Genomic DNA, 24,745 nt, shown 5'->3' on the forward strand with positions numbered 1-24,745 from the left:
GGTGCTCCCAGAGACCCCGGTGATGTTCCCATGGATCATCAAGATATTCCCAGATCCCAACCACATTCTCATGGTTCCCGGCAACGTTCCCACATATTGTGGGGCGTTCTCACGGATGCCATTGATATTCCCATGGATTACCAGAATCAGGGAAATCATTGGTACAGTAATCCGTGGTGTCCTCCATGGGAAATCCTGCGGCACATTCCCGTGGAAGACAACATGGCTCCATCAGATGAGGCCGCCTGGATTCAGGGCAGTGTCGGAGGTGGATGGGAGGAAGAATTGGTGTGGCACGCTGTCCAGGAGACGCCATCTACACGTGTGGGATCACTGGGTGATTCAGGGACACCCTACCAAACAGGCGGAGAACCCACCGTCCGCACAGTCAGAGTCCTCCAGGCAAAAGCTGGCCTTGTGTCCTTCTGCCACCTTGGTGCCGTTCAGCGTCAGAATGTCATAATGTGTGAAGATGTCCATACTGTGGTAGTGGCTGTGGTTGGGAAAGACAGGGACCAAGGGAGAGAGAAAGGGGGAGAAGGGTGAGGGGGGAGACAGAGAGACAGTTGGTCTGAGCCCACAATCTGTACTGACCACAACCACTCCTCCATTCACATTTTGCTGCCCTCCCCTCCCACTCATTGCTCCCACCCACCCCCCCCCCCCCCATGTGGAAGGGTGACCTGCCATCGGCCTGCTCGGCGTTGGGAACTTGGGACCTCCCTTCACCAGTTTCCTTTGCCCCAGGGGTGAGAACAATAGAAGCCCCCACCTTACCCCCCTCCACCAGCCTCAGGCCTGGGTCCAGGGGCGGACGGACAGAGTCTTGCTGTGCACTCACCCGTGGCACTCGTGCCAGACCCAGGAGTGGCGGCCGGCCTTGGGGCGGAAGTCAGCGCGGCCAATGTTGTGGATCTCCGAGGAGAATCGGAGGAGGCGCCGGTGTCCGTAGGGCCAGTTGGCGTTCCGGGCCGAACTGGAGAGGCAGTTCTCCTCGGCCGCGCAGTACAACATGTGCAGAGGCCGGTCCTCGATGTAAGCTGTCTGCTCAACCAGCTTCGCATTCAGGATCAGGTCCGAAGAGGCTGTGGGGATGGAAAACAGCAGTCACCCTGCACTGGAGCAGAGGGGAGAGGGGCACTGGATCACTGGGTTTGTGGGGTGAGCACTGGGTGGGGAGGGACAGTGGGGAGAGGGATACTGGGTCGCCAGGACCCGTGGGGAGAGGGATACTGGGTCATTGGGCCTGTTGGGTGAGCACTGGGTAGGGAGGGAGAGTGGGAGTGTGATACAGGGTCATTGGAGCAGTAGATCTCATTGTGTTGCCTGGGCAGTGGGGAAACACTGGATCACTGGGCCAGTGAGGGCACAGTGGAGTACTGGGACATGGGAGTTATGCCCGTTTACACTGGATCACTGGGAGGGCAGCTGTGATTGGCTCATTGTGGGACTGGATCAGAGTGACGGTGTTAGATTACACCAGACCATTGTCCAGAACAGCAATGGGATATCACACTGGATCACTCTGCATCAGGGAATAGTGATCATTGACATTGGATCATTAAGGACCCCCATCACCCAGGACATGTCCTCTTCTCAATGCTACCATCGAGGAGGAGGTACAGGAGCCTGAAGGCAGGCAGGCACAGAATGGACCATGAACACATCTACACTATTTATTCCCTCTTCCTCTGCGCCACTGATTTATTTCAATAAATTCTAATAATATTTCTTATTGTAATTTTTAGTGTTGTTATTGCTGTGTATTGCTGCCACAAAACAACAAATTTCACCACAAATGCCGGTGATATTAGACCATCATCAGGGAGCCCCACCGCCCCGGTCGTGCCCTCGTCTCGCTGCTGCCATCGGGAAGCTCAGGACTCGCCACCAGGTTCAGAACACATTACCATCACCCTCTGGAACCAAAGGGGATAACTTCACTCAGCTTCAATTCCCCCATCACTGAACTCTCCCACAACCTTTGAAAGACCTGTCATCACATGTTCTCGATACTTATTTTTTATTATTATTTTTTCCTTTCATATTTGTATAGTTACTGAATGCTCAAGTTGGTGCCATCTTCCATCCTGGTTATTATTCTATTCTGGATTTATCAATGAACCTCAGGGTTGTACGTGGTAATAAATTTACTTTGAACTTTGATTCTGATTACCCAGTAAGATGAGCAGTAGTGATCACAACAGGACAACAGGCAGACAGTGACAGATCACAGGATACCGGTGATGGTTTACAGTGAGTGACAGTGGTATCGCTGAGCTCAGCCAGACAGCCTGTGCTTAGCTGGGATTCTCACGGGCCCTGGGGAAGGGGAGGGGAATTACAGGAGGCTGGAGGAAGGCTGACCAGAGGCGGAGAGATGGGGGAAAAGGGTTGGCGGCTGTAGGCAGAAGATGCGGAGGAATTTGGGCAACAGGTCAAGGTGACACCCCACCCCCAGACTTACTCTCAGAGCAGATGATCCCAGCGGCATAGCGAGTGCCTGTCCTTGAACACTGCACACTGGCTCCATGGTTCTTACACTTGTCCAAGGACAGCTCGGTGCCCACACACTTCACCCCACTCATCACCATCTCCTTCGCGCCTGTCTCCGCGTCCCAGTACCACGTTTCCTTGGGGTGGGGGGAGCAGGGTAAATGGAGGTCAGAGGTCACTGGCTGTACCAAATCCTATCACCACCACCATCTGTCCACCCACCAAAGAGAGGTCAACACCATCAGTGACGGGGTCAATGTGCAGAGTGGCAAGAGGGTCAAGAGGACACGGGGAGGGGGGGGGTTGCCCCACCGGGGTGAATTCTGCATTTGGAAAGGTTGAGATAAACCTCCAGGATCTTCAAGGTAGGGAGCTAGGGCACCAGGGTCAGGGAGATGAGTGAGTGTGAGTGTGTGAAAGAGATAGAATCATAGAACACTACAGAACACAAGCAGGCCCTTCAGCCCATTTAGCCTATGCCAACCTGGTCTTCTGCCAAGTCCCATTGACCTGCACCTCTATTCCCCTCCCACTGATGTACTTATACAAATTTCGCTTAAAATCTGCAATTAAGACTGCATCACTACTTCCACTGGCAGCTCGTTCCACACTCTTACCCTCTGAATAAAGAAGTTCCCCTCGTTCCCCTTAAACATTTCACCTTTCACCCTTAATCCATGACCTCTAGTTCCAGCCTCAGCCAAGCTCAGTGGAAAAAGCCTGCTTGCATTTACCCTATCTATACCCCTCATAATTTTGTATTCCTCTATCAAATCTCCCCTCAATCTTCTACACTGCAGGGAATGAAGTTCTAACCTTTTCAACCTTTCCCTATAACACAGATCATCAAGTTCTGGCAACATCCTTGTAAAATTTCTCTGTACGTTTTCAATCTTATTGATATCTTTATTATAGGTAGGTAATCAAAATTGCACACAATCTTCCAAATTAGGCCTCACTAATGTCTTGTACATCTCCAAAATAACATCTCATTTCCTCTACTCAGTACATTGCTTTATGAAGGTCAAAGTGAAGCTTTCTTTACGACCCTATCTACCTGTGATTTCATTTCCAATGAACTATGGACCTGTATTCCCAGATCCCTTTGTTCTACACACTCCTCAGTGCCCTACTGTTCACTGTAAGACCTATCCTGGTTGGTCCTACCAAAGTGCAAAACCTCACATTTGCCTGCATTAAATTACACCTGCCATTTTCAGCTTATTTTTTCATCTGCTCCAGATCCCACTGCAAGCTCTGATAATCTTCCTCACCGTCCACTACATCCCCAATCTTGGTGTCATCTGCGAATCTACTGATCCAGTTAACCACATTCTCATCCAGATAGTTTATATAGATGGCAAACAACAAAGGACCCTGCACCGATACCTGCAGCAGACCACCAGTCAGAGAGACAACCATCCCCTACCACTCTCTGGCTTCTCCCACAAAGTCAATGTCTAATCCAGTTTACTACCTCATCCTGAATGCCAAGCGACTGAACCTTTTTGACCAACCTCCCATGTGGGACCTTGTCAAAAACTTTGCTAAAGTCCATGTAGACAACATCCACTGCCTTGCCTTCATCCACTTTCATGGTAACGTCCTCAAAAAAACTCTGTAAGATTACTTAGACATGACCTATCACACACAAAGCCATGCTGAATCTATCCAAATACTTGTATATCCAGTCCCTTAGTATACCTTCCAATATCTGATTTCAGACTCACCGGCCTATAATTTCCTGGCTCCGAAGACATCGGAAAATTAGCCATCCTCCAGTCCTCTGGACCCTCACCTGTCGCTAAGGATGATTTAAATATCTCTGCTGGGGTCCCAGAATGCGTCCCATAGGGTTCAAGAAGGGCACCTTGTCAGGCCCTGGGGATTTATCCACCCCGTCTAGACATGCGTCTGACCTACGTACTGGGAATGTGTGTGGGTGCTGGATTTGTGCCCTGGTCTGAGAAGTCAGTGTTCAGTGAGGATCCCTACTCTTGGTGGTGCTGGGCTTCGACATCCCACACTCCGGTGGGGATCCGGTCTTTGGGAGGGAAATCTGGTTTACGGGGTTCTGGTCTCCGAGGGTCGCATCTCTTGTAGGGGTCCGGCCTCTGGGAGGGGTCATGTTCTGGTCTCTGGGGAGGGGGCCCGTCTTCAGGAAGAATCAATTTCAAGGGTCCAGCCTCCAGGTGGGGTCATGTTGCCAGGTGTTTGGACTCTGGGGAAGGGTCCCGTTTCTCTGACGAGGTCCCGTCTCTGGGGAGGGGACCCATCTCCGGCGTGCTCAGCTGTACGTACCGTCACCGCGTGCAGCGAGTACCCCAACCCCAGCTGTCTGCAGGCCACCATCGCCTCGCGGGTGCTCCAGCCGTCACTGCACACCATCCCCCAGCGCCCGTCCCGCAGCACCTCCACGCGGCCCTCGTAGTCTGTCCGCCCTCCGACCAGTCGCAGCTGTGGGAATGCTCACCCGGTCAGCTCAGCCCCACCCCGCAGAGCGCACCGGCTCACCCCCATCCTCCTCACTGCCTCATCCCCTCATCACCAACAACACCCACCAGATCAGCAGCACCCCCTCCCCCTTAGCACACCCCCACCCTCTGCACTTCTTCATTCTCACCCGTCAATCCCCTCCATCCCTCACCTTAGACAAAGGAGCAGAACTGGGCCATTTGGCACATCTAACCTACCCCACCGTTCCATTATGGCTGATTTATTAATCCCCGAACCCCATTCACCTGCCTTCTCCCCGTGTCTAATGAAGACATCACCCTCTGCTTTAAATACTCTGAATATACATTCTTCTTTTCCTCACTCCCCCTGCACCACCACCCCTCCTTCTTACCCCCCTCGCTCTCCCACTCCTCGTTCACCCTTCTCTGCCCCACAGGGGACAGGGTGGATGCAGTGGACAGCCCACAGATGATGGGCTGAATTTCCACCTTTGAAGAGATAATCTTTTCTCTCCTCTCCCTCGTTCCATCCTATCACCTCCCTCTCTCACACCCTCACCCTCTCCCATTCACTTTCCCTCCCCCACTCCCTTGCTTTAGTCAGTCACTCACACCTCGAGTCTGTGGAGGTCTGTTGACCCACCTCCCTCCCCAGGATGTTAGTGGTGGGGGTTGTCATTTAGGTATTCAGCCTGGAGTCAGCTCTCCTGACTCTTCAAACCACACCATGCAGTAAGCACCGATTTAACCCTGGCCTAGGCTATTCACAGGACGATTTACAATGACCAATTGACCTGCTGACTGGTACAGCTCTGGGCTGTGGGAGGAAACCGGAGCACCCGGAGGAAACCCACGCTGTCGTACAGACTCCTGACGGAATCAAACTCTGCCACCCCGAGCTGTAATGATACTGCGCTAACCGCTAAGCTACCATGGTTCCCGTGCTCCGACGTACTTGCACAGCGTGGCTGGCGTATCCGAGCCCCAGCTGCCGACACACCACCATGGCCTCCAGCATCCCCCAGCCCTCGCCACACAGGAGACCCCAGCGCTCGGACCCGTTCACCACTCCGGCCAGGATCTCCACCCTGCCCTCGAAACGCGTCCGTCCTCCGTTGATCCGGATCTAGCAGCGTTAGCGGGGTAGATGTTAGTGGCTGCAGAATGGCGCCGAGGCATGGGGGAGGGGGGAGCAGTATCGGGTGCGCAGTGCTGTGTATAATGTCACTCAGTACCAAACACACACATCCTCAGGAAAATACACCTGGGGTTGGACCTCACTGGGGTCACCGTGTACAATTCCGGTCTCTGTACCCCTGGGTTAGACCTCACTGGGGTCACCATGTACCCCTGGGTTAGACCACACTGGGGTCCAATGTGTATAATTCTGAACTCTGTACTACACAGGGGGTCACTGTGTACCATTCTGGTCTCTGTACCCCTGGGTTGGACCTCACTGGGGACACTGTGTACAATTCCGGTCTCTGTACCCCTGGGTTGGACCTCACTGGGGACACTGTGTACAATTCCGGTCTCTGTACCCCTGGGTTGGACCTCACTGGGGACACTGTGTACAATTCCGGTCTCTGTACCCCTGGGTTAGACCTCACTGGGGACACTGTGTACAATTCCGGTCTCTGTACCCCTGGGTTGGACCTCACTGGGGACACTGTGTACAATTCCGGTCTCTGTACCCCTGGGTTAGACCTCACTGGGGACACTGTGTACAATTCCGGTCTCTGTACCCCTGGGTTGGACCTCACTGGGGACACTGTGTACAATTCCGGTCTCTGTACCCCTGGGTTAGACCTCACTGGGGTCACCATGTACCCCTGGGTTAGACCACACTGGGGTCCAATGTGTATAATTCTGAACTCTGTACTACACAGGGGGTCACTGTGTACCATTCTGGTCTCTGTACCACACAGGGGGTCACTGTGTACCATTCTACTGGCAGAGGTAACCAGTTCTGGGACTCTGGCAATGGGTGAGCAGCCAGTCAGGTACAGTTACCCCACACTGGATGTGGACCAGGATTGGCAGGAAGGGTGAGGGGGAGGGCTTATTATACACTGGAAGCACTGATTGAGATTCCTGGCATCTCGTTTGGAATGTCTCCACAATACTGCACACACTCCAGAGTTAAAGGGACCAAGCAAGCTTTCTCATAACAAACAAACTGTCCACACAGAATGTCGATGACCAGATCCCCCAAGGGGTGGGGGCGAAGGGTGAACATGATGTAGAGGTACTGTGTGTAAAGGGGATATGAGAACTGAACATGGAGTGAAGAAGATGGGTCAGAGCCCCAGAGAGTGGAAGGCACAGAAGCAGAGACAGGAAAACAGTCCTTTTGGCCCATTGAGTCTGTGCTGACCCACTACACTAATTTTACCATTTTGATGTCCCCACAGTCCCACAGATTCCAACCCCTCACCCACACATTAAGAACAAATTATTGATCTCGCAGTCTACCACATTGTAGTCCTTGCACTTCATTTCTCTGCCTTGCCTCCCCGGTGTTTGTACTTGTATATGGAATGATCTGACTGGAAGTCCCACAAAAGTGTGTGCCGTGATTGACGGGGTTGACAGCCTCAAATTTTTAGGTGCGAGCATCACCAACAGCCTGTCCTGGTCTAACCATGGGCAAGAAAGCTCACCAACACCTCTACTTCCTCAGGAGGCAAAAGAAATTTGCTGTGTCCTTGTCAACCCTAAATAATAACCTTCGATGTACCATAGAAAGCCTCCTATGCAGACACTTCATGGTTTCATGTGGTAACTGCTCTGTCCCTGACCACAAGAAACTGCAGCGAGTGGTAGACACGGCTTTGCATGTCAGGGAGGCCAGCCTCCCCGCTATTGAGTTTGTCCACACTTCTCGCTACCTCAGCAAAACACCAACATCATCAAAGACCCCTCCCACCCCAAGCATGCTCTTCTCCCCCTCCCATCAGGCGGAAGATACAAAAGTATCACCACATTCAAGGAGAGCTCCTAACCTGCTGTCAGGAGCTAACTGAATCGTCTCCTAGTACGATAGGATGGACTGTTAACCATACATCTACTACATCACGGCCTTGCACTCTATTGTCGACCTACACCGCACTTTCTCTGTAGCTGCAAAACTTTACTCTGCATTGTAATTATTTTACCTCAAAGCACTGCGATCTGTATGGACTGTGTGCAAGAAAAGCCTCCCACTCAGTAAATCAACATTTATAAACCAATCCCGATTCCTAAAGTTTTCCACTGTATCTCAGTACGTGTCACCATGAAAAACCGAATAACACACACACACAAAATGCTGGAGGAACTCAGTAGGTCAGGCAGCATCTGTGGAAATGAATATTCAGTTAATGAGGAGGTCATCATCTGGGTAGCCTCCAACTTGATGGCATGAATATCAACTTCTCCCTCTGGTTAAAAAAAACATTCCCACCCTTCACTCTGGCTTCCTATTTCTTCTCACCTGCCTATCACCTCACCCCGGTGTCCCCTCTTCCCTTTCTCCCATGGCCCACTCTCCAGTCCTATCAGATACTCCAGCCCTTTACCTTTCCCACCAACTAGCTTCATCTATCACCTTCTAGCTTCTTCCCCCTTCCCCTACCTTTATATTCTGCCATCTTCCCCCATCCTGATGAAAGGCCTGGACTGGAAATGTTGACAGTTCATTCATTTCCACAGATGCTGCCTGGTCTGCTGAGCTCCCCCAGATTTCCAGCACCTGCAGAATCTCTTGCGTTAATGAAAAGCATTTGCTTCAGGTTGAGACATCGGAGTAAAGTCCCGATGAAGGGGTCTGGGTCTGAATCAGGACCTGTTTATCTCCCTCTGTAGGTGCTGCCTGGCCTGCTGAGTTCCTCCAAAACGTGTGTGTTGCTGCGGATTTCCAGCATCTGCAGAATCTCTTGTGTTTATACATTGCTCTATCTGGCTGATTGTCTCTCGGTGAGTTGTGTGCAAGGACTCCTAGATCCTTCAACACTAACGGCTCACTGACTCAATTATTCACAGACCAGTCTATTCTTTAACTGCAATGATGGCTTCCCTACTCTCCAACTTATCTTCTGCCTGTGCTGTACGTCCCACCCCACCGTGTCACCTCACATCTACACCCCTGATTACCGTTGTCCGATGAGCCACTCACTGGGAACATCAGGGGGTTGTAGTTACTGAGTGACATAGGGTAATAGTGGCCAGGAGTAGAGAGAGTACCAGAGACAGGAAGTGAGATCAATTTGAGTTATTTGACAGTGAAGACATTGCGATTGGATCAGAGATACAAGCTCTGGGGTAGTGGGAATAATGGACAATACATGTCAATAACAAACGACACAATCTCTGCTGAGACAAGGTCCAGTTACACAGCATGATCCCAGAGTCCTGGTCTCATCCTGAGAGATGAGGTGTGGTGTAACCCACCAAAGCCCCAGAGTTCTGGTCTCATTACAGTGTGGTCCATCCAATGTTTGTTGTGTTACCAATTACAGGAAGATTAAAGCCAGCTTTCTCTGTTAGGGGCTCTCGGGACACCGTGTCTGACTGTGGGGGACCAAACAAGGAAGTGGGATCTCCCCACTCTGTCCCATCACACACACCCAGGATCAGACACAGAGTGAAGCTCCCTCCACACTGTCCCATCACACACTCCCAGGATCAGACACAGAGTGAAGCTCCCTCCACACTGTCCCATCACACACTCCCGGGGTCAGACACAGAGTGAAGCTCCCTCCACACTGTCCCATCACACACTCCCGAGGTCAGACACAGAGTGAAGCTCCCTCCATACTGTCCCATCACTCACTCCCGGGGTCAGACACAGAGTGAAACTCCCTCCACACTGTCCCATCACACACTCCCAGGGTCAGACACAGAGTGAAGCTCCCTCCACACTGTCCCATCACACACTCCCAGGGTCAGACACAGTGAAGCTCCCTCCACACTGTCCCATCACACACTCCCGGGGTCAGACACAGAGTGAAGCTCCCTCCATACTGTCCCATCACTCACTCCCGGGGTCAGACACAGAGTGAAGCTCCCTCCACACTGTCCCATCACACACTCCCAGGGTCAGACACAAAGTGAAGCTCCCTCCACACTGTCCCATCACACACTCCCAGGGTCAGACACAGAGTGAATCTCCCTCCACTGTCCCATCACACACTCCCGGGGTCAGACACAGAGTGAATCTCCCTCCACTCTGTCCCATCACACACTCCTGGGGTCAGACACAATGTCCAGCAGTCCAAAGACTCAGCAGATTCACTCTGATCTAGGGGCCAATACCCCTTCCTAACCCGTACTCTTGCCTCTCCCTCCATTTTCCCCTCCTCCTTTCCCCCAAACCCTCAAGTCTCTCCCCTCACCCCTTCCCTCCTAAACACTGAGCACCCTTCCCACCTCACCACTGCCCCTTACCCCACCCTGATATCAACCCACTCTCACACACTTGTCCCCTCCCCTACTGACTGCTTCCGTCTGTCCCCACTAATTCACGACCTGCCCCCTTCTCATCCCTTTCCCTCACACCCACTCATTGCCCTACCTCTCTCCTCGCCCTTACATTCTCCACGCACTCCCCACCCCTACCTCCCTCTCACGCCTGCATTCGCTGGCTCCCCGCCCCTCCTCCTCCCCGTAGGAACCCCACCTCTCTCTCCTTCCTCCCCGTTAGCCTCTCCCCATCCCTATTCCATCCTCCTCCCCGTAGGGACCCCACCTCTCTCTCCTTCCTCCCCGTTAGCCTCTCCCCATCCCTATTCCATCCTCCTCCCCGTAGGGACCCCACCTCTCTCTCCTTCCTCCCCGTTAGCCTCTCCCCATCCCTATTCCATCCTCCTCCCCGTAGGGACCCCACCTCTCTCTCCTTCCTCCCCGTTAGCCTCTCCCCATCCCTATTCCATCCTCCTCCCCGTAGGGACCCCACCTCTCTCTCCTTCCTCCCCGTTAGCCTCTCCCCATCCCTATTCCATCCTCCTCCCCGTAGGGACCCCACCTCTCTCTCCTTCCTCCCCGTTAGCCTCTCCCCACCTGACCTCTCTCCCGCCCTGCACCTCCCAATCATTCCTCCCCCTCCTTCCATGCTTCCTCACTAGCCCCCTCTCCCCTCACCCCCTCCCTCCCTCCCTCTCTGAACACAGACTCTGACCATTTTCTCCAGGCCCATGTACGGCACGTTACAGCGCACAGCTGCGTCCTCGCTGTGTTTACAGCCATCCTGGCTGATGTTCTTGGCCGGGCAGTCCCAGATGGACTTCTCGAAGCCGGTGCACTTCACCTCATTCAGGTAGATAGGACCCATCCCTGGAAAACAGTGCGGGAAAGGAGAGGGGGTGTGGGTGAGCTCACAGACACGTAGATCCCCATGTTTCACACACCTGCCCTGGACCCACTTCCCCGACCAGGACATCCTGAGGCCGGACCCTGGTCACTGCTAGGGGACAGATCAGAGGGTCTTGGCCCATAACATCGACTGTTTGTTCTCCTCCATAGATGCTACCTGACTTTCTGAGTTCCTCCAGCATTTTGTGTGTGTTATGCAGAATCTTTGCGTTTATGGAACAGAGATTAGCTCCATTTGTCACGGGTACCTTCCCACATTCTGAACTCATAGTGGGCAATAGGTCAGTGGGAGTCTTTCACTGGACAGCAGTGCAGACGTAGTAGAAGCGTTCCTGTGCAGGTCCGGAGTGGAACTTGAAAAACCCGGTCTCATAAAAGTGAGGTGCCGTCTAGCAGAGTGGTCGTCGTCGGAGTGGTCGTCGTCAGAGAGGTCGTCGTCGGAGTGGTCATCGTCGGAGTGGTCTGGGTCAGAGTGGTCATCGTCGGAGTGGTCATCGTCGGAGTGGTCTGAGTCAGAGTGGTCATCGTCGGAGTGGTCTGGGTCAGAGTGGTCATCGTCGGAGTGGTCTGGGTCAGAGTGGTCATCGTCGGAGTGGTCGTCGTCGAAGTGGTCACTGTCAGAGTGGTCATCGTCGGAGTGGTTGTCGTCGGAGTGGTCATCGTCAGAGTGGTCTGGGTCAGAGTGGTCATCGTCGGAGTGGTCGTCGTCGGAGTGGTCGTCGTCGGAGTGGTCGTCGTCGGAGTGGTCTGGGTCAGAGTGGTCGTCGTCAGAGTGGTCGTCGTCGGAGTGGTCTGGGTCAGAGTGGTCATCGTCGGAGTGGTCTGGGTCAGAGTGGTCGTCGTCGGAGTGGTCGTCGTCGGAGTGGTCATCGTCAGAGAGGTCGTCGTCGGAGTGGTTGTCGTCGGAGTGGTCATCGTCAGAGTGGTCGTCGTCGGAGTGGTCACTGTCAGAGTGGTCATCGTCGGAGTGGTTGTCGTCGGAGTGGTCATCGTCAGAGTGGTCTGGGTCAGAGTGGTCATCGTCGGAGTGGTCGGCGTCGGAGTGGTCATCGTCAGAGAGGTCGTCGTCGGAGTGGTCATCGTCAGAGTGGTCTGAGTCAGAGTGGTCGTCGTCAGAGTGGTCATCGTCGGAGTGGTCATCGTCGGAGTGGTCATCGTCGGAGTGGTCGTCGTCGGAGTGGTCATCGTCGGAGTGGTCATCGTCGGAGTGGTCGTCGTCGGAGTGGTCTGAGTCAGAGAGGTTGTCGTCGGAGTGGTCGTCGTCGGAGTGGTCTGAGTCAGAGAGGTTGTCGTCGGAGTGGTCGTCGTCAGAGAGGTCGTCGTCGGAGTGGTCATCGTCAGAGTGGTTATCGTCAGAGTGGTTATCGTCAGAGTGGTCATCGTCGGAGTGGTCATCGTCGGAGTGGTCATCGTCGGAGTGGTCTGAGTCAGAGTGGTCTGAGTCAGAGTGGTCATCGTCGGAGTGGTCACTGTCAGAGTGGTGGTCGTCGGAGTGGTCGTCGTCGGAGTGGTCGTCGTCGGAGTGGTCATCGTCGGAGTGGTCATCGTCGGAGTGGTCTGAGTTAGAGTGGTCGTCGTCGGAGTGGTCATCGTCGGAGTGGTCATCGTCGGAGTGGTCTGAGTTAGAGTGGTCGTCGTCGGAGTGGTCATCGTCGGAGTGGTCTGAGTCAGAGTGGTCTGGGTCAGAGTGGCAAGGCTTTCGCTAAGCAGGCTTCGGCGAGAACAGGCAGAGGTGAGGCAAGTAGGTAAGTTTATTTCTTATTTCTTTCTCTCATTTACCTCTTGAGAGAATAGGGGTGCATCTACAGAGCCAGGGTTCTGCTCCAGGAGTCGGGTGTGGGATTTCCAGGAGACTCCCAGTCTCCCCGGTGGCCACGTCTGCACCAGGTGCATCGAGATGCAGCTCCTTAGAGACCAAGTTAGGGAACTGGACCTGCAGCTCGATGAACTTTAGCTTGGTAGGGAAATTGAAGCAGTGATAGACAGGAGCTACAGGGAGGTAGTCACCCCAAAGCTACAGGAGACAGAGAAATGGGTGATTCAAGAGAGGGAAGGGAGAACGACAGATTGTGGAGTGCACCCCTTTGGCTGTCCCCCTCAACAATAAGAACCCCATTTTGAGTATTGTTGGGGGGGGGGGGGAATGACCTACCTGGAGGAAGCAATAGCAGCCATGCCCCTGGCACAGAGTCTGGCCCTGTGGCTCAGAAGGGTAGGGATCTGAAGTGGATGGCAGTGGTCATAGGGGACTCTATAGTCAGGGGGACAGATAGACGATGAGAAAAAGAAACACTGATGGTAGTTTGCCTCCCAGGTGCTAGGGTCCGTGATGTTTCTGTATGTGTCCACAATATCCTGAAAAGGGAGGTGAGCAGCCAGAAGTTGTGGTATATATTGGTACCAATGATGTAGGTAGAAAAGGGGAGGAGGTCCTGAAAAGAGAATATAGGGAGTTAGGAAGGAAGCTGAAGCAGGACCTCAACAGTAGTAATCTCACTGCCTGTGCCACGTGTCAGTGAGGATAGGAATAGAATGAAGTGGCAGATAAATGCGTGGCTGAAGAATTGGAGCAGGGGGCAGGAATACAAATTTCTGGATGACTGGGACCTCTTGTAGGACAGCTGTGATCTTTACAAAAGGGAAGGGTTGCACTTGAATCCAAAGAGGACCAATATTCCTGCGGACAGGTTTACGAGAGCTGTTGGGAGTAGTTTAAGCAAAGATGGCAGGGGGATGGGAACCAGTATGACAGAGCTGAGGATGAGGCAGCAGTTTACGAGTAGATGATGGGTGTAACATGAATGTGAGGAAGGACAGGCCAATGACTGGGTACAAATGCAACCAAAGAGTTAGATTGTACCACAGAGGCAAAATTCAGAAGGATGAAGAATGCAGGATTGAAGGTGCTGTATTTAAATGTGTGTAGCGTTTGGAATAAGGTGGACGTACTCATAGTGCGGATAGAGACTGATCAGTATGACTTTGTGAGCATCACTGAGTCGTGGCTGAAAGAAGGCCGTAGTTCGGAGCTTAACATCAAAGGATAAACTTTGTATCAAAAGAACAGGCAGGAAGACACTGGCAGTGATGAGGCTCTGTTGGAAAGAGATGGAATTACATCTTTAGAAAGAGATGACAGGGTCTGACAATGTTGAATCTTTGTGGGTGGAGTTAAGAAACTGCAAGGGTGAAAAAAAACCATTATGGGAATCATATATAGGCCTCCAAATAGTAGCCAAGATGTGGGGTTCAGATTGCAATGGGAGCTGGAAAAGGCATGAAATAAAGGTAATGACACAACTGTAATGGGAATTTCAATATACAAGGGGATTGGGAAATCTCATCATGGATTCCGAGGCTTTGGGATACTTGGAGACTAATGATAAAATAATTCAAAGTCAGCGTGGGTTCTGTAAAGGGGAATTTTGCCTGACAAATCTGTTAGAGTTCTTCGAGGAAGTAACAAACAGGATGGACAAAGGAGAGGCAGTGGATGTCATTTACTTGGATTTTCAGAAGGCGTTTGATAAGGTGCCACTCATGCGGTTGCTTAACAAGATAAAATCCTATAGCATTACAGGAATCCGCCATTCGATCGCAGTTATCAGAAGAGAGCTTCTAAAAATACCCGTGCCTGCCTTGTGTTTGCCCGGGCGAGAACCTCCACAGTCACCCAATTAAAGTGGCGTCCTTCTTGGTCTTTGTGTACCCAGGTCAGTGACAGTGGATCGATCATGTCTCTGGACGTGGTGAGTTGTGAGTTTACGTCCTGTCTGTAGTTCTTGTTGCAGTCTCCACAGGCGGTCCTGTACACCACATTGCTTTTGTCGGTTGTCTTTGCTATCACCTTAGTTCCCGAGACAAAGCTCCCTTAATGTTGCCGTTGGTTTGTGAGTGATTGCAATGCTGTTAGGTTTGAGCAGTCGAGCTGTCATTTCAGAGATATTCCTGATGTAGGGCAAGGTCGTGCCCTGAGTAAGGTCTGAGCGACTCTGTAAGCATCTCCTGGTGAAATTCCGTGGGTAACCATGGTTTCGAAACAACTTGAATAAGTGCTTCACTCCCCTGGCCTGAGGTCTGGTGATGCTGCAGTGTGTCTCTGCTCTCCTAAATACAGTGGTGCTGGAAAGTTTGCGAACCTTGCAGAATTTTCTCTATATCTACATAAATATGACCTAAAATATGATCAGATCTTCATGCATCCTAAACTAAATAAAAAGAACCCAAATAAATAAATAACTCAAAAACATTATACTTATTCATTTATTTATTAAGAAAACTGATCCAATATTACATGTATTTGTTGGAAAAACTATGTGAACCTCTGGGGTAATGCCTTCCTAAAAGCGATTTCGACTTGGGTGTTCCAATCAATGAGATGAGATTGGACATGTGAGTTGTAGAGGTGCCCTGCCCTATAAAAAAGACACACAAAGTCAGAGCCTGCTCTTCTCAAGAAAGATCTGTTTATGTGCACCGTGCCTCAAAGCAACGTTCAGTGGACTTTAGAAGAAGAATTGTAGAGATGCATGAAGCTGGAAAAGGCTACAAAAGTATTTCTAAAGACCTGAGTGTTCATCAGTTCACAGTAAGAGAAATTGTCTATAAATGGAAGAAACTCGGTACTGTTGCTACTCTCCCGAGGAGTGGGCATCCTGCAAAGATCACACCCGGAGCACAACGTGCTTTGCTGAAGGAGGTGAAAAAGAACGCAAGGGTAACAGCAAAAGATCTGCAGAGATTTCTAGAACTTTAAGTCTCTGCTGATATATCCACTGTAAGAAAAGCGCTTAACAAGAATCGTGTTCATGGAAGGATACCACAGAGGAAACCATGGCTCTCCAAAAAAAACACTGCTGCTTATCTCAAGTTTGCGAAAGACCACTTGGATGTTCCACAATGCTTCTGGGACAATGTTCTGTGGACAGATGAGAGAAAAGTTGAACGTTTTGGTAGAATGCACATTGCTATGTTTGGAGGGAAAAGGACACTGCACACCAAAACCTCATCCCAACCGTGAAGCATGGAAAGAGCATCATGGTCTGGGGCTGCTTTGCTGCCTCAGGGCCTGGACAGCTTGTAGTCATTGAGGGAACAATGAATTCAAAATTGTATCAAGACATTTTACAGGAAAATGTCAGAGTAGCAGTCCAATAGAAGTTGGATAAAGCAACAAGACAAAGATCTGAGGCTCATAAGTAAATCACAACAGAATGGTTTAAAAAGAAGAAAATTTGTGTTTTGGAATGGCCAAGTCAAAGTCCTGACCTTAATCCTTTAGAAATGTTGTGCAAGGATCTGAAGCAAGCAGTTCATGCAAAGAAGTCCACCAACATTCCAGAATTGAAGCAGTTTTGTAAGGAGGAATGGCCTGATGTTCTTCCAAGCTGATGTGCAGGACTGATCAACAGTTACTGGATACACTTGGTTGAAATAATTGCTGCACAAGGGGGTCACACCAGTTACTGAAAGCAGAGGTTTACATACTTTCTCCAACAAATACATGTAATATTGGATCTTTTTTTCCAACAGATAAACGAACAAGAATAATCTTTTGTGCCATTTATTTAATTGGGATTTCTTTATCTAGCTTTAGGACTTACATGACAACCAGATCACATTACTCTTGCTCAAAATTGTACATGCAGAAATAGAAAAAATTCTAAAGGGTCCATGAACTTTCCAGCACCACTGTAAGGTGCAAATGCAGCTTTACTTGTGGCAGGCCAGGTGGCTGCTGTGTTGTTCAATACTTGATCCATCTGCATACCCTTCCAGTAGACACTGTCTCTGCACCGTTCCAAAATGAGGGAGATGAGGTCAGGGTAGAACTTGGACAGTGAATGGAGGAGCTCTGGGGATTGTTGCGGCACAGAGGGGCGAGTGCACAGTTTGTTGAGAGCAAAGTCACAGGGAGATAAGATGGTGAAGAAGGTGTTTGGCACACTGACCGTCATCAGGTGAAGTTATATGTAGCATTGCTGAGGCTTCTCTTGTAGTCTTGAAAGCACTGTGTACAGTTTTGAACACCAAAACCAGGAGAGTCTGTACAGAGTACAACCATGAGAGGTGACCTGTTAGATCACGAGGGGCAGAAACAGGATCATGTGAAAGTGCATCAACATTCGCGGGGGGGGGGGAGTAAAACAAGAGGGCATATATTTTGATCAGAGGGGAGAGATTTAAAAGGACATCAGTGGCAGCTTATTCACACAAAGGGTGGTGCGTATTTGAAATGAGCTGCCAAATACAGTGAGCTCATCTAGATGAATACACGAGTCACCCAGCCCCACACACCATACTCCTCACTCCGCCTTCCCTCTCGCTCTGCCACCCCACCCCCACCTTCAACCCTCCCTACCTGCACTCCGACCTCTCACCTTTGCCCATGCGGGCGCCGGTGAGCGCCTCCTGGGCGCTGCCAAATCCCAGCTGTCGACAGACGACGCTGGCGGAGAGCAAGTCCCAGCGGTCATCACACACAGTGCCCCACTCGCCGGCCCGGAGCACCTCCACACGGCCCTCGCCTGCCCGCGCCCCCGCCTTCAGCCGCACCCACTGCGTCAGTCCGAGGCACAGGGCGTGGTGTAGGAGGTGAAGGGATGGGGGGGAGAAAGAGAGGGAAAAGGGGAAAAAGTGGGAGGGGGTGGGGATGAGAGAGGGAGAGAGATGAACCCTCTGCATCCAAATCAACACACCCAACACTATCGTTCCATCCCTATCCTCCTCTCACCACCCCTCCCCCTCCACACCCCCTGCCCCCTCCAGAAACTCCCCTCTTTGCCTCTCCCTCACCTCTCCTGTCCACCACTCTGCCCCTCTGTCCCCACCACCCTCCCTCTCCCCACACCCTATTCCTGCCCACCCCTAGCCCTGCCCATCCACTCTGCCCACACCCTAATGCATCCTAACTCCCATCTCTTCCCCTGCTTCACCCCACCCACCCCTGCCCTCCCCCCTCCTTGCCCACCTGGGGCTGTCTCTTGCGACGAGACTTGCTGAAGGCCCCGGAGCTGCAGCTGACGGCAGCGGGCATTCCTCCCGCACAGGGGGCACTGGTGTTGCCCTTGGCCAGGACCAGCGGGCAAAGCGCCAGGTGGTTCTCAGTGCCCACGCACTGGACCGAATGCACACGGAAGTGGGACCGATGCCGGCTCAGCACCATCCTGCGGAGAGAGACACCATCAACCCGGGGCTCCGAGGGGAGGGGGGAAATGGATAGGGAGGGGAGTGAGGTGGGAGAGAGGAGGATGTGGAGTGGGAGGAGGAGCGGGAGGAGCAGAGAAGGACAGTGGGATAGTGGGAGAGGAGGGTAGGAGGGGAGATAAAGAGGGGGAGAAAGGGGAAAGGTGGTGAGTGGCTGGAGGGATGATGAGAGATGGGGATGAGGATAAAAGAAGGGGGAAGGGGAGGAAGAAGACAGAAGGGTGTAGGAGTGGGGAAAACAGGGAGAGGAGGAGGAAGGAAAGAGTTACAGGGAAAGTGGAGGGAGGAGAGATGAGGGGGAGTGCTTCTCAACACTCCCAGGATCAGACACAGAGTGAAGCTCCCTCCACACTGTCCCATCACACACTCACGGGGTCAGACATGGAGTGAATCTCCCTCCACACTGCCCCATCACACACTCCCGGTGTCAGACACAGTGAATCTCCCTCCACACCATCCCATCACACACTCCCAGCATCAGACACAGAGTGAATCTCCCTCCACACGATCCCATCACACACTCCCCGGGTCAGACACAGAGTGAAGCTCCCTCCACACTGTCCCATCACACACTCCTGGGGTCAGACACAGAGTGAATCTCCCTCCACACTGCCCCATCACACACTCCCGGTGTCAGACACAGTGAATCTCCCTCCACACCATCCCATCACACACTCCCAGCATCAGACACAGAGTGAATCTCCCTCCACACTGTCCCATCACACACTCCAAGGGTCAGACGCAGAGTGAATCTCCCTCCACACTGTCCCATCACACACTCCCAGCATCAGACACAGAGTGAAGCTCCCTCCACATCGTCCCATCACACACGCCCAGGGTCAAACACAGAGTGAAGCGCCCTCCACACTGTCCCATCACACACTCCCGGGGTCAGACACAGAGTGAAGCTCCCTCTACACTGTCCCATCACACACTCCCAGGGTCAGACACAGAGTGAAGCTCCCTCTACACTGTCCCATCACACACTCCCAGGGTCAGACACAGAGTGAATCTCCCTCCACAGTGTCCCATCACACACTCCCGGGGTCAGACACAGAGTGAAGCTCCCTCCACATCGTCCCATCACACACTCCCGGGGTCAGACACAGAGTGAAGCTCCCTCCACATCGTCCCATCACACACTCCCGGGGTCAGATACCCGTGGGATGTGTGATGTGGTCAGTAGATCAGGATGAAAATTCTAGGGAGAACATTCTGGAGGATGTCCTGAGAGGGGATGGGGGTGGTGGGGAGTGTTAGTGGATGGTATGGACGGGGAGCATGAGCCAATGAAACCCACTGCCCGCAGGTTTCTGTGGGGGGGAGGAATGAGTCACCATTCCCCCACCCGTTACCTGGGCCCAGGTTTCCGGCCCCAGCGTCCACTTGCCCGACGCCTCCTCCACCGTCTGCGGAGAAAAACGGCAGGGGGTTTCAAGGGGTGGTCTGCTCACTCCTCCCAAAAGCACATTTGACACCTTCACCGAGAAACCTCTAAATTCTCCCCACACCCCTCCCAAAATACCACCACATGCCTCTCCCATCCACCCAACCCTGGGACACCACACCCTTCCCATCCCCAAAATGCTCCACACTCTCCCCTTCCGAAACACACCGACATTCTCCCCACCACAGCTCACTTACCCCAGAACACCACTGCCCTATTGAGCCCTCCCCACGTTGCTCCTCCCCCAGTGATGGACTACATCAAGTTCAGGTGGATGAATCCATAGGATCTGACAAGGTTTTCTCTTGGACTTCCTGGGGGCAAGTGCAAAATTGTAGTGGCCCTAGCAGAGGTATTTAAAATGTCCTTAACCATTTGATGATGTGTAATGTTGTTCCATTGTTTATGAAAATCTCTGACTGTGACTAGTGAAGTGCCACAAGGATCGGTGCTGGGTCCTTTGTTATTTGTCATCTCTTTCAGTGATCTGAATGATAACGTGGTGAACTGGATCAGCAAATTTGTGGATGACACAAGATTGGGGACAACTAGGAAGGCTATCAAATCTTGCATCTAGATCTGGACCAACTGGAAAAATGGACTGAAAAATGGCAGATGGAATTTAATGCAGACAAGTGTGAGGTGTTGCACGTCAGGGTCAGTCTTACACTGTGAACGGTAGGGCACTGAGGACCACAAGCTGTAGGCCCATTGAGTCTGCTCTGCCAATCCATCATAGCTGATCCATTTTCTCTCAACCCCATTCTCCTCCCATAACCCTTCATGTCCTGACTAATGAAGAGCCTATCAACCTCTGCTTTAAATACAACCAATAACTTGGCATCAGCAGCAGTCTGTGGTAATGAAATCCACAGAATCACCATCCTCTGGCTAAAGAAGGTCCTCCCATCTTCCTCAACGGACGTCCCTATATTTTGAAGCTGTGCCTTCTGGTCCTAGACTCTCCCACCAAAGACAATATCCTTTCTACCTCTACTCAATCTAGGATAGCGTTACAACAGAGGAATCTGGGAATACAGATCCAAATTCCTTGAAAGTAACATCAAAGGTAGATAACACACACAAAATGCTGGAGAACTGATGAAGGTCTCGGCCCAAAACGTCGACTGTACTCTTTTCCATAGAGTACAGTCTTTGCTGCCTGGCCTGCTGAGATCCTCCAGCATTTTGTGTGCGTTGCCTAGTTTTCCAGCATCTGTAGAATTTCTTGTTTGTCACAGGTAGATATGGCGATGAAGAGAGCTTTCAGCACATTGTATTGTACAGCATTGCATGCAGGAGTTGGGTGTTTTGTTGAAGATGGGGAGGCCTATTCTGGAGTTCTAGTCACCTACCCACAGGACAGTTTTCAATGAGATACAAAGTGTCAAGAAAAATGACAAGGACGTTGTCGGATCTGAAGGACCTGAGTTATCGGGAAAGATTGAATAGAGTTGGACTTTATTCTCTGGAGTGTAAGAGAATGAGAGGAGATTTGAGAGAGATATACAAAATTATGAAGTGTAAATGCAAGCAGGCTTTTTCCACTAAGGTGGGGTAAGGTTACGGACTAGCTGTGAAATGAGAGATGCTTAAGGGGTCACTCGCCCTCCTCTGCACTGACCCCCACTCCCCAGACACAGTCCCCTTCCCTCCCACTCAGCCCTCTCACCTTCCACCCCACCAGTGGGACAGACATTTCCCCGCCGCCCCACCGACACTCCAGTGAGGAAGGGGAGGTTCTCAGATTCAACAGAGGGATCTTGGGATCTATGTCTATAGACCCCTCAAAGTTACCAAAGGTGGTTAGTGAAGGCATATGGGGTGTTGGTGTTCATTAGTCGAGGGGACTGAGTTCGAGAGCCACAAGGTGATGTTGCAGCTCGATAAAACTTCGGTTGAAGCGCGCTTGGAATATTGTAATGATCAGCTCATTACAGGAAGGAAGCTTTAGAGACGGTGTAGAAGAGATTTACCAGGAAGCTGCCTGGGTTAGAGAGCATGTCTGATGAGGATAGATTGAGTGAGCTAGGACTTTTCTCTTTGGAGTGAAGGAGTGGTGACCTGATTAAGTTGTACAAAAGGCATTGATCGAGTGGACATCCAGAAACTTTTTTCCAGGTGTGACGGACATGGACTGTGCCTTTAAAAGAGAGAGCGAGAAACTGGCTATAGTACTGCTACCCGCTTCTGGGTTGCTATGGAGAGAGAGGTGGAGTTATATGATGGACAGTTGATGTTTACATAAGCTCACAGCCTGGTTGGACTTATACAAGGACACTTTGGCACACAGTCAGTCACACAGCTGGAATCGACCATGGAAGGTTGTCAGTGACAGAAGAGACACTGGATGGAACTTTCGAGAGCCCACAAGGGTGGGTTGAGGACCAATCAGGAGAATCGATCGGTAGTTGCCACAGTGTGTAGAAGGGGTGACCCTGTGGAGGCTACCAGGGTGTTTACCCTAGCCTGGGTGATAGTTTTCCCTTGAAGATGATACCCTTTGTGATAAGCTACGTTTGGTTCACTCGAGAATGGATTTGGAGCTCGACAACCCCTGTTCATTTGCTCTTCTCTTGCGGTGGATTTCACCTTGGCTTACAGACACCTCTCTCTCTCTCTCTCCCCACCAACTCCGTGCACTGAACTGAACTTTCTTACAGTATCATTGTAAGATTTTAAACCTTACCACCCGAGCTTGAATGAATTTGGGAATTATATTTACACTCATATATATGCATAACACTGCTAACTTTTGATTTACCTTGTTTAAGTTACTATATTAAGTAGTTACTAATAAATAGTGGTTTTTAGCATCAAAACCAGACTCCTGGTGTATTCTATCGCAGCCGGTTCTTTTAAACCATTGCGTGTACGTAACACAGGACAGAGATGGTCAATACGAGGGGGCATAATTTTAAGGTGATTGGAGGAGAGTACGGGGGGATATCAGAGGTAGATTTGTTTACTGACTGACAGTGGTGGGCACTGCCAGGGGTAGAGGCAGATATATCAGGGTCATTGAATAATCTCTTAAGATAGGCACATGATGGAAGAGTTTTGGGCTTTGTTGGAGAGAAGAGTTGGTATGTTAAGAGGTCAGTACAACATGGTGGGCTGAAGGGCCTGCACTGCGCTATACAGTTCCATGTGATAATTATCAAGTAACTTAAAAGTCTCCGGTGGGTAATGGAATTCCCAGTCTCCCAGCTGACTCCCCACCTGTCACCGCACCTGTGGGACACGCTCCAGTCCACTGCCCTACCACCCGAGTTACCCGTAGGCCACGCGACTCGTCCTACCGGTAGAAGATCCTGTTGAGGCGGCGCTGTCCGGGAAAGCCCATCATTCCGCAGACCACATGGGAATTGTTTTGGGTCCAGCCGTTGTCACAGACCTGCTCCCAGCGGCCCCGAAACTTCACTTCCACCACGCCCTCTGTCACCGGCAGCCGGGACCGGCTGATGGACACCACCGGCCGCAAGCGTACCTCCTCCAGCCGGTCACTCTCCACCTGGGGAAAGAAAGGGAGGCCGATGTCAGTGACCGCACCACCAGAGAGACTCACCCCTCCCCCTCTTACCTCTGCGTCAGCACTGCCCACCACAGCCTACCCCCTCCCCTCAACACCACTCTACAATACTTATCTCCGCCTCAGTGAAGCACCCACATAGTCAATGACCCCACCCACACCAAACACACGTCATCTCCCCTCTCCCTCAGGTAGACATTACACAGGCCCGAAAGCATGAGCTACCAGGCTGAAGGACGGCTCCCAGCTCACTGTTAGAAGACAAATGAACGGTTCCCTAGTATGAGAAAATGGACTCCTGACCTCACAATCTACTTCGATATAAACTTGAACCTTATTGTCTGTCTGCAACGCACTCTCTCTGTAACACTCTATCTTCCATTCTGCTTTCCTTTTTATTCCTTCAATGTACCTATGGGAGGCACAAACTGTCTGACTGACAGACAATCAAAAGATTTTACCTGTACTGGAGAAACTAATATATCAATAAAACTGATCACTACCCACACCAGGAGGAGTATCTGTGAGTTGTGGGAGGGGATTCAGTGGGTGGGGAGTGTCAGTGATGGGGTAGAGTGTCCGTGAGCTGCGGGAGGGGATTCAGTGGGTGGGGAAAGTCAGTGATGGGGAACAGTGTCCGTGGGCTGTGAGAGGGGATTCAGTGGATGGGGAGAGTCAGTGATGGGGAACAGTGTCGGTGGATTGTGGGAGGGGATTCAGTGGGAGGGGAGAGTCAGTGATGGGGAACAGTGTCGGTGGGCTGTGGGAGGGGGTTCAGTGGGTGGGGAGAGCTGGGGACAGAGGGAGTATCTGTGGGTTGTAGGAGGGGATTCAGTGGGTGGGGAGAGTCAGTGATGGGGAACAGTGTCGGTGGATTGTGGGAGGGGATTCAGTGGGAGGGGAGAGTCAGTGATGGGGAACAGTGTCCGTGGATTGTGGGAGGGGATTCAGTGGGAGGGGAGAGTCAGTGATGGGGAACAGTGTCTGTGGGCTGTGGGAGGGGGTTCAGTGGGTGGGGAGAGCTGGGGACAGAGGGAGTATCTGTGGGTTGTGGGAAGGGATTCAGTGGGTGGGGAGTGTCAGTGATGGGGTAGAGTGTCCGTGAGCTGCGGGAGGGGATTCAGTGGGTGGGGAAAGTCAGTGATGGGGAACAGTGTCCGTGGGCTGTGAGAGAGGATTCAGTGGGTGGGGAGTGTCAGTGATGGGGAACAGTGTCCGTGGGCTGTGGGAGGGGGTTCAGTGGGTGGGGAGTGTCAG

The 24,745-nt window shown here is 51.8% G+C and overlaps 1 protein-coding gene across 9 annotated transcripts in view; it reads right to left on the minus strand.

The window, feature by feature from the left end:
* Positions 1–24,745, minus strand: part of LOC132391997 (lysyl oxidase homolog 3-like) — a 70,990-nt gene that overhangs the window by 21,258 nt on the left and 24,987 nt on the right. For 5 of the 9 annotated variants that reach the window (XM_059965876.1, XM_059965872.1, XM_059965875.1 and 2 more), the window contains 8 exons: positions 23,259–23,470; positions 18,274–18,469; positions 17,684–17,861; positions 11,110–11,264; positions 5,908–6,078; positions 2,468–2,633; positions 842–1,085; positions 378–493 (listed from right to left, as the gene is read on the minus strand). In XM_059965876.1, coding sequence (XP_059821859.1) covers positions 378–493; positions 842–1,085; positions 2,468–2,633; positions 5,908–6,078; positions 11,110–11,264; positions 17,684–17,861; positions 18,274–18,469; positions 23,259–23,470 — 1,438 coding nt within the window. Of the gene's footprint in view, positions 1–377; positions 494–841; positions 1,086–2,467; positions 2,634–4,797; positions 4,954–5,907; positions 6,079–11,109; positions 11,265–17,254; positions 17,349–17,683; positions 17,862–18,273; positions 18,470–23,258; positions 23,471–24,745 lie in introns of those variants that run through there. The other 4 variants (XM_059965881.1, XM_059965873.1, XM_059965879.1 and 1 more) reach the window with 4 other exon arrangements.

Source organism: Hypanus sabinus, chromosome 3 (assembly GCF_030144855.1).
Source record: "Hypanus sabinus isolate sHypSab1 chromosome 3, sHypSab1.hap1, whole genome shotgun sequence".
NCBI classification, from domain to species: domain Eukaryota; kingdom Metazoa; phylum Chordata; class Chondrichthyes; order Myliobatiformes; family Dasyatidae; genus Hypanus; species Hypanus sabinus.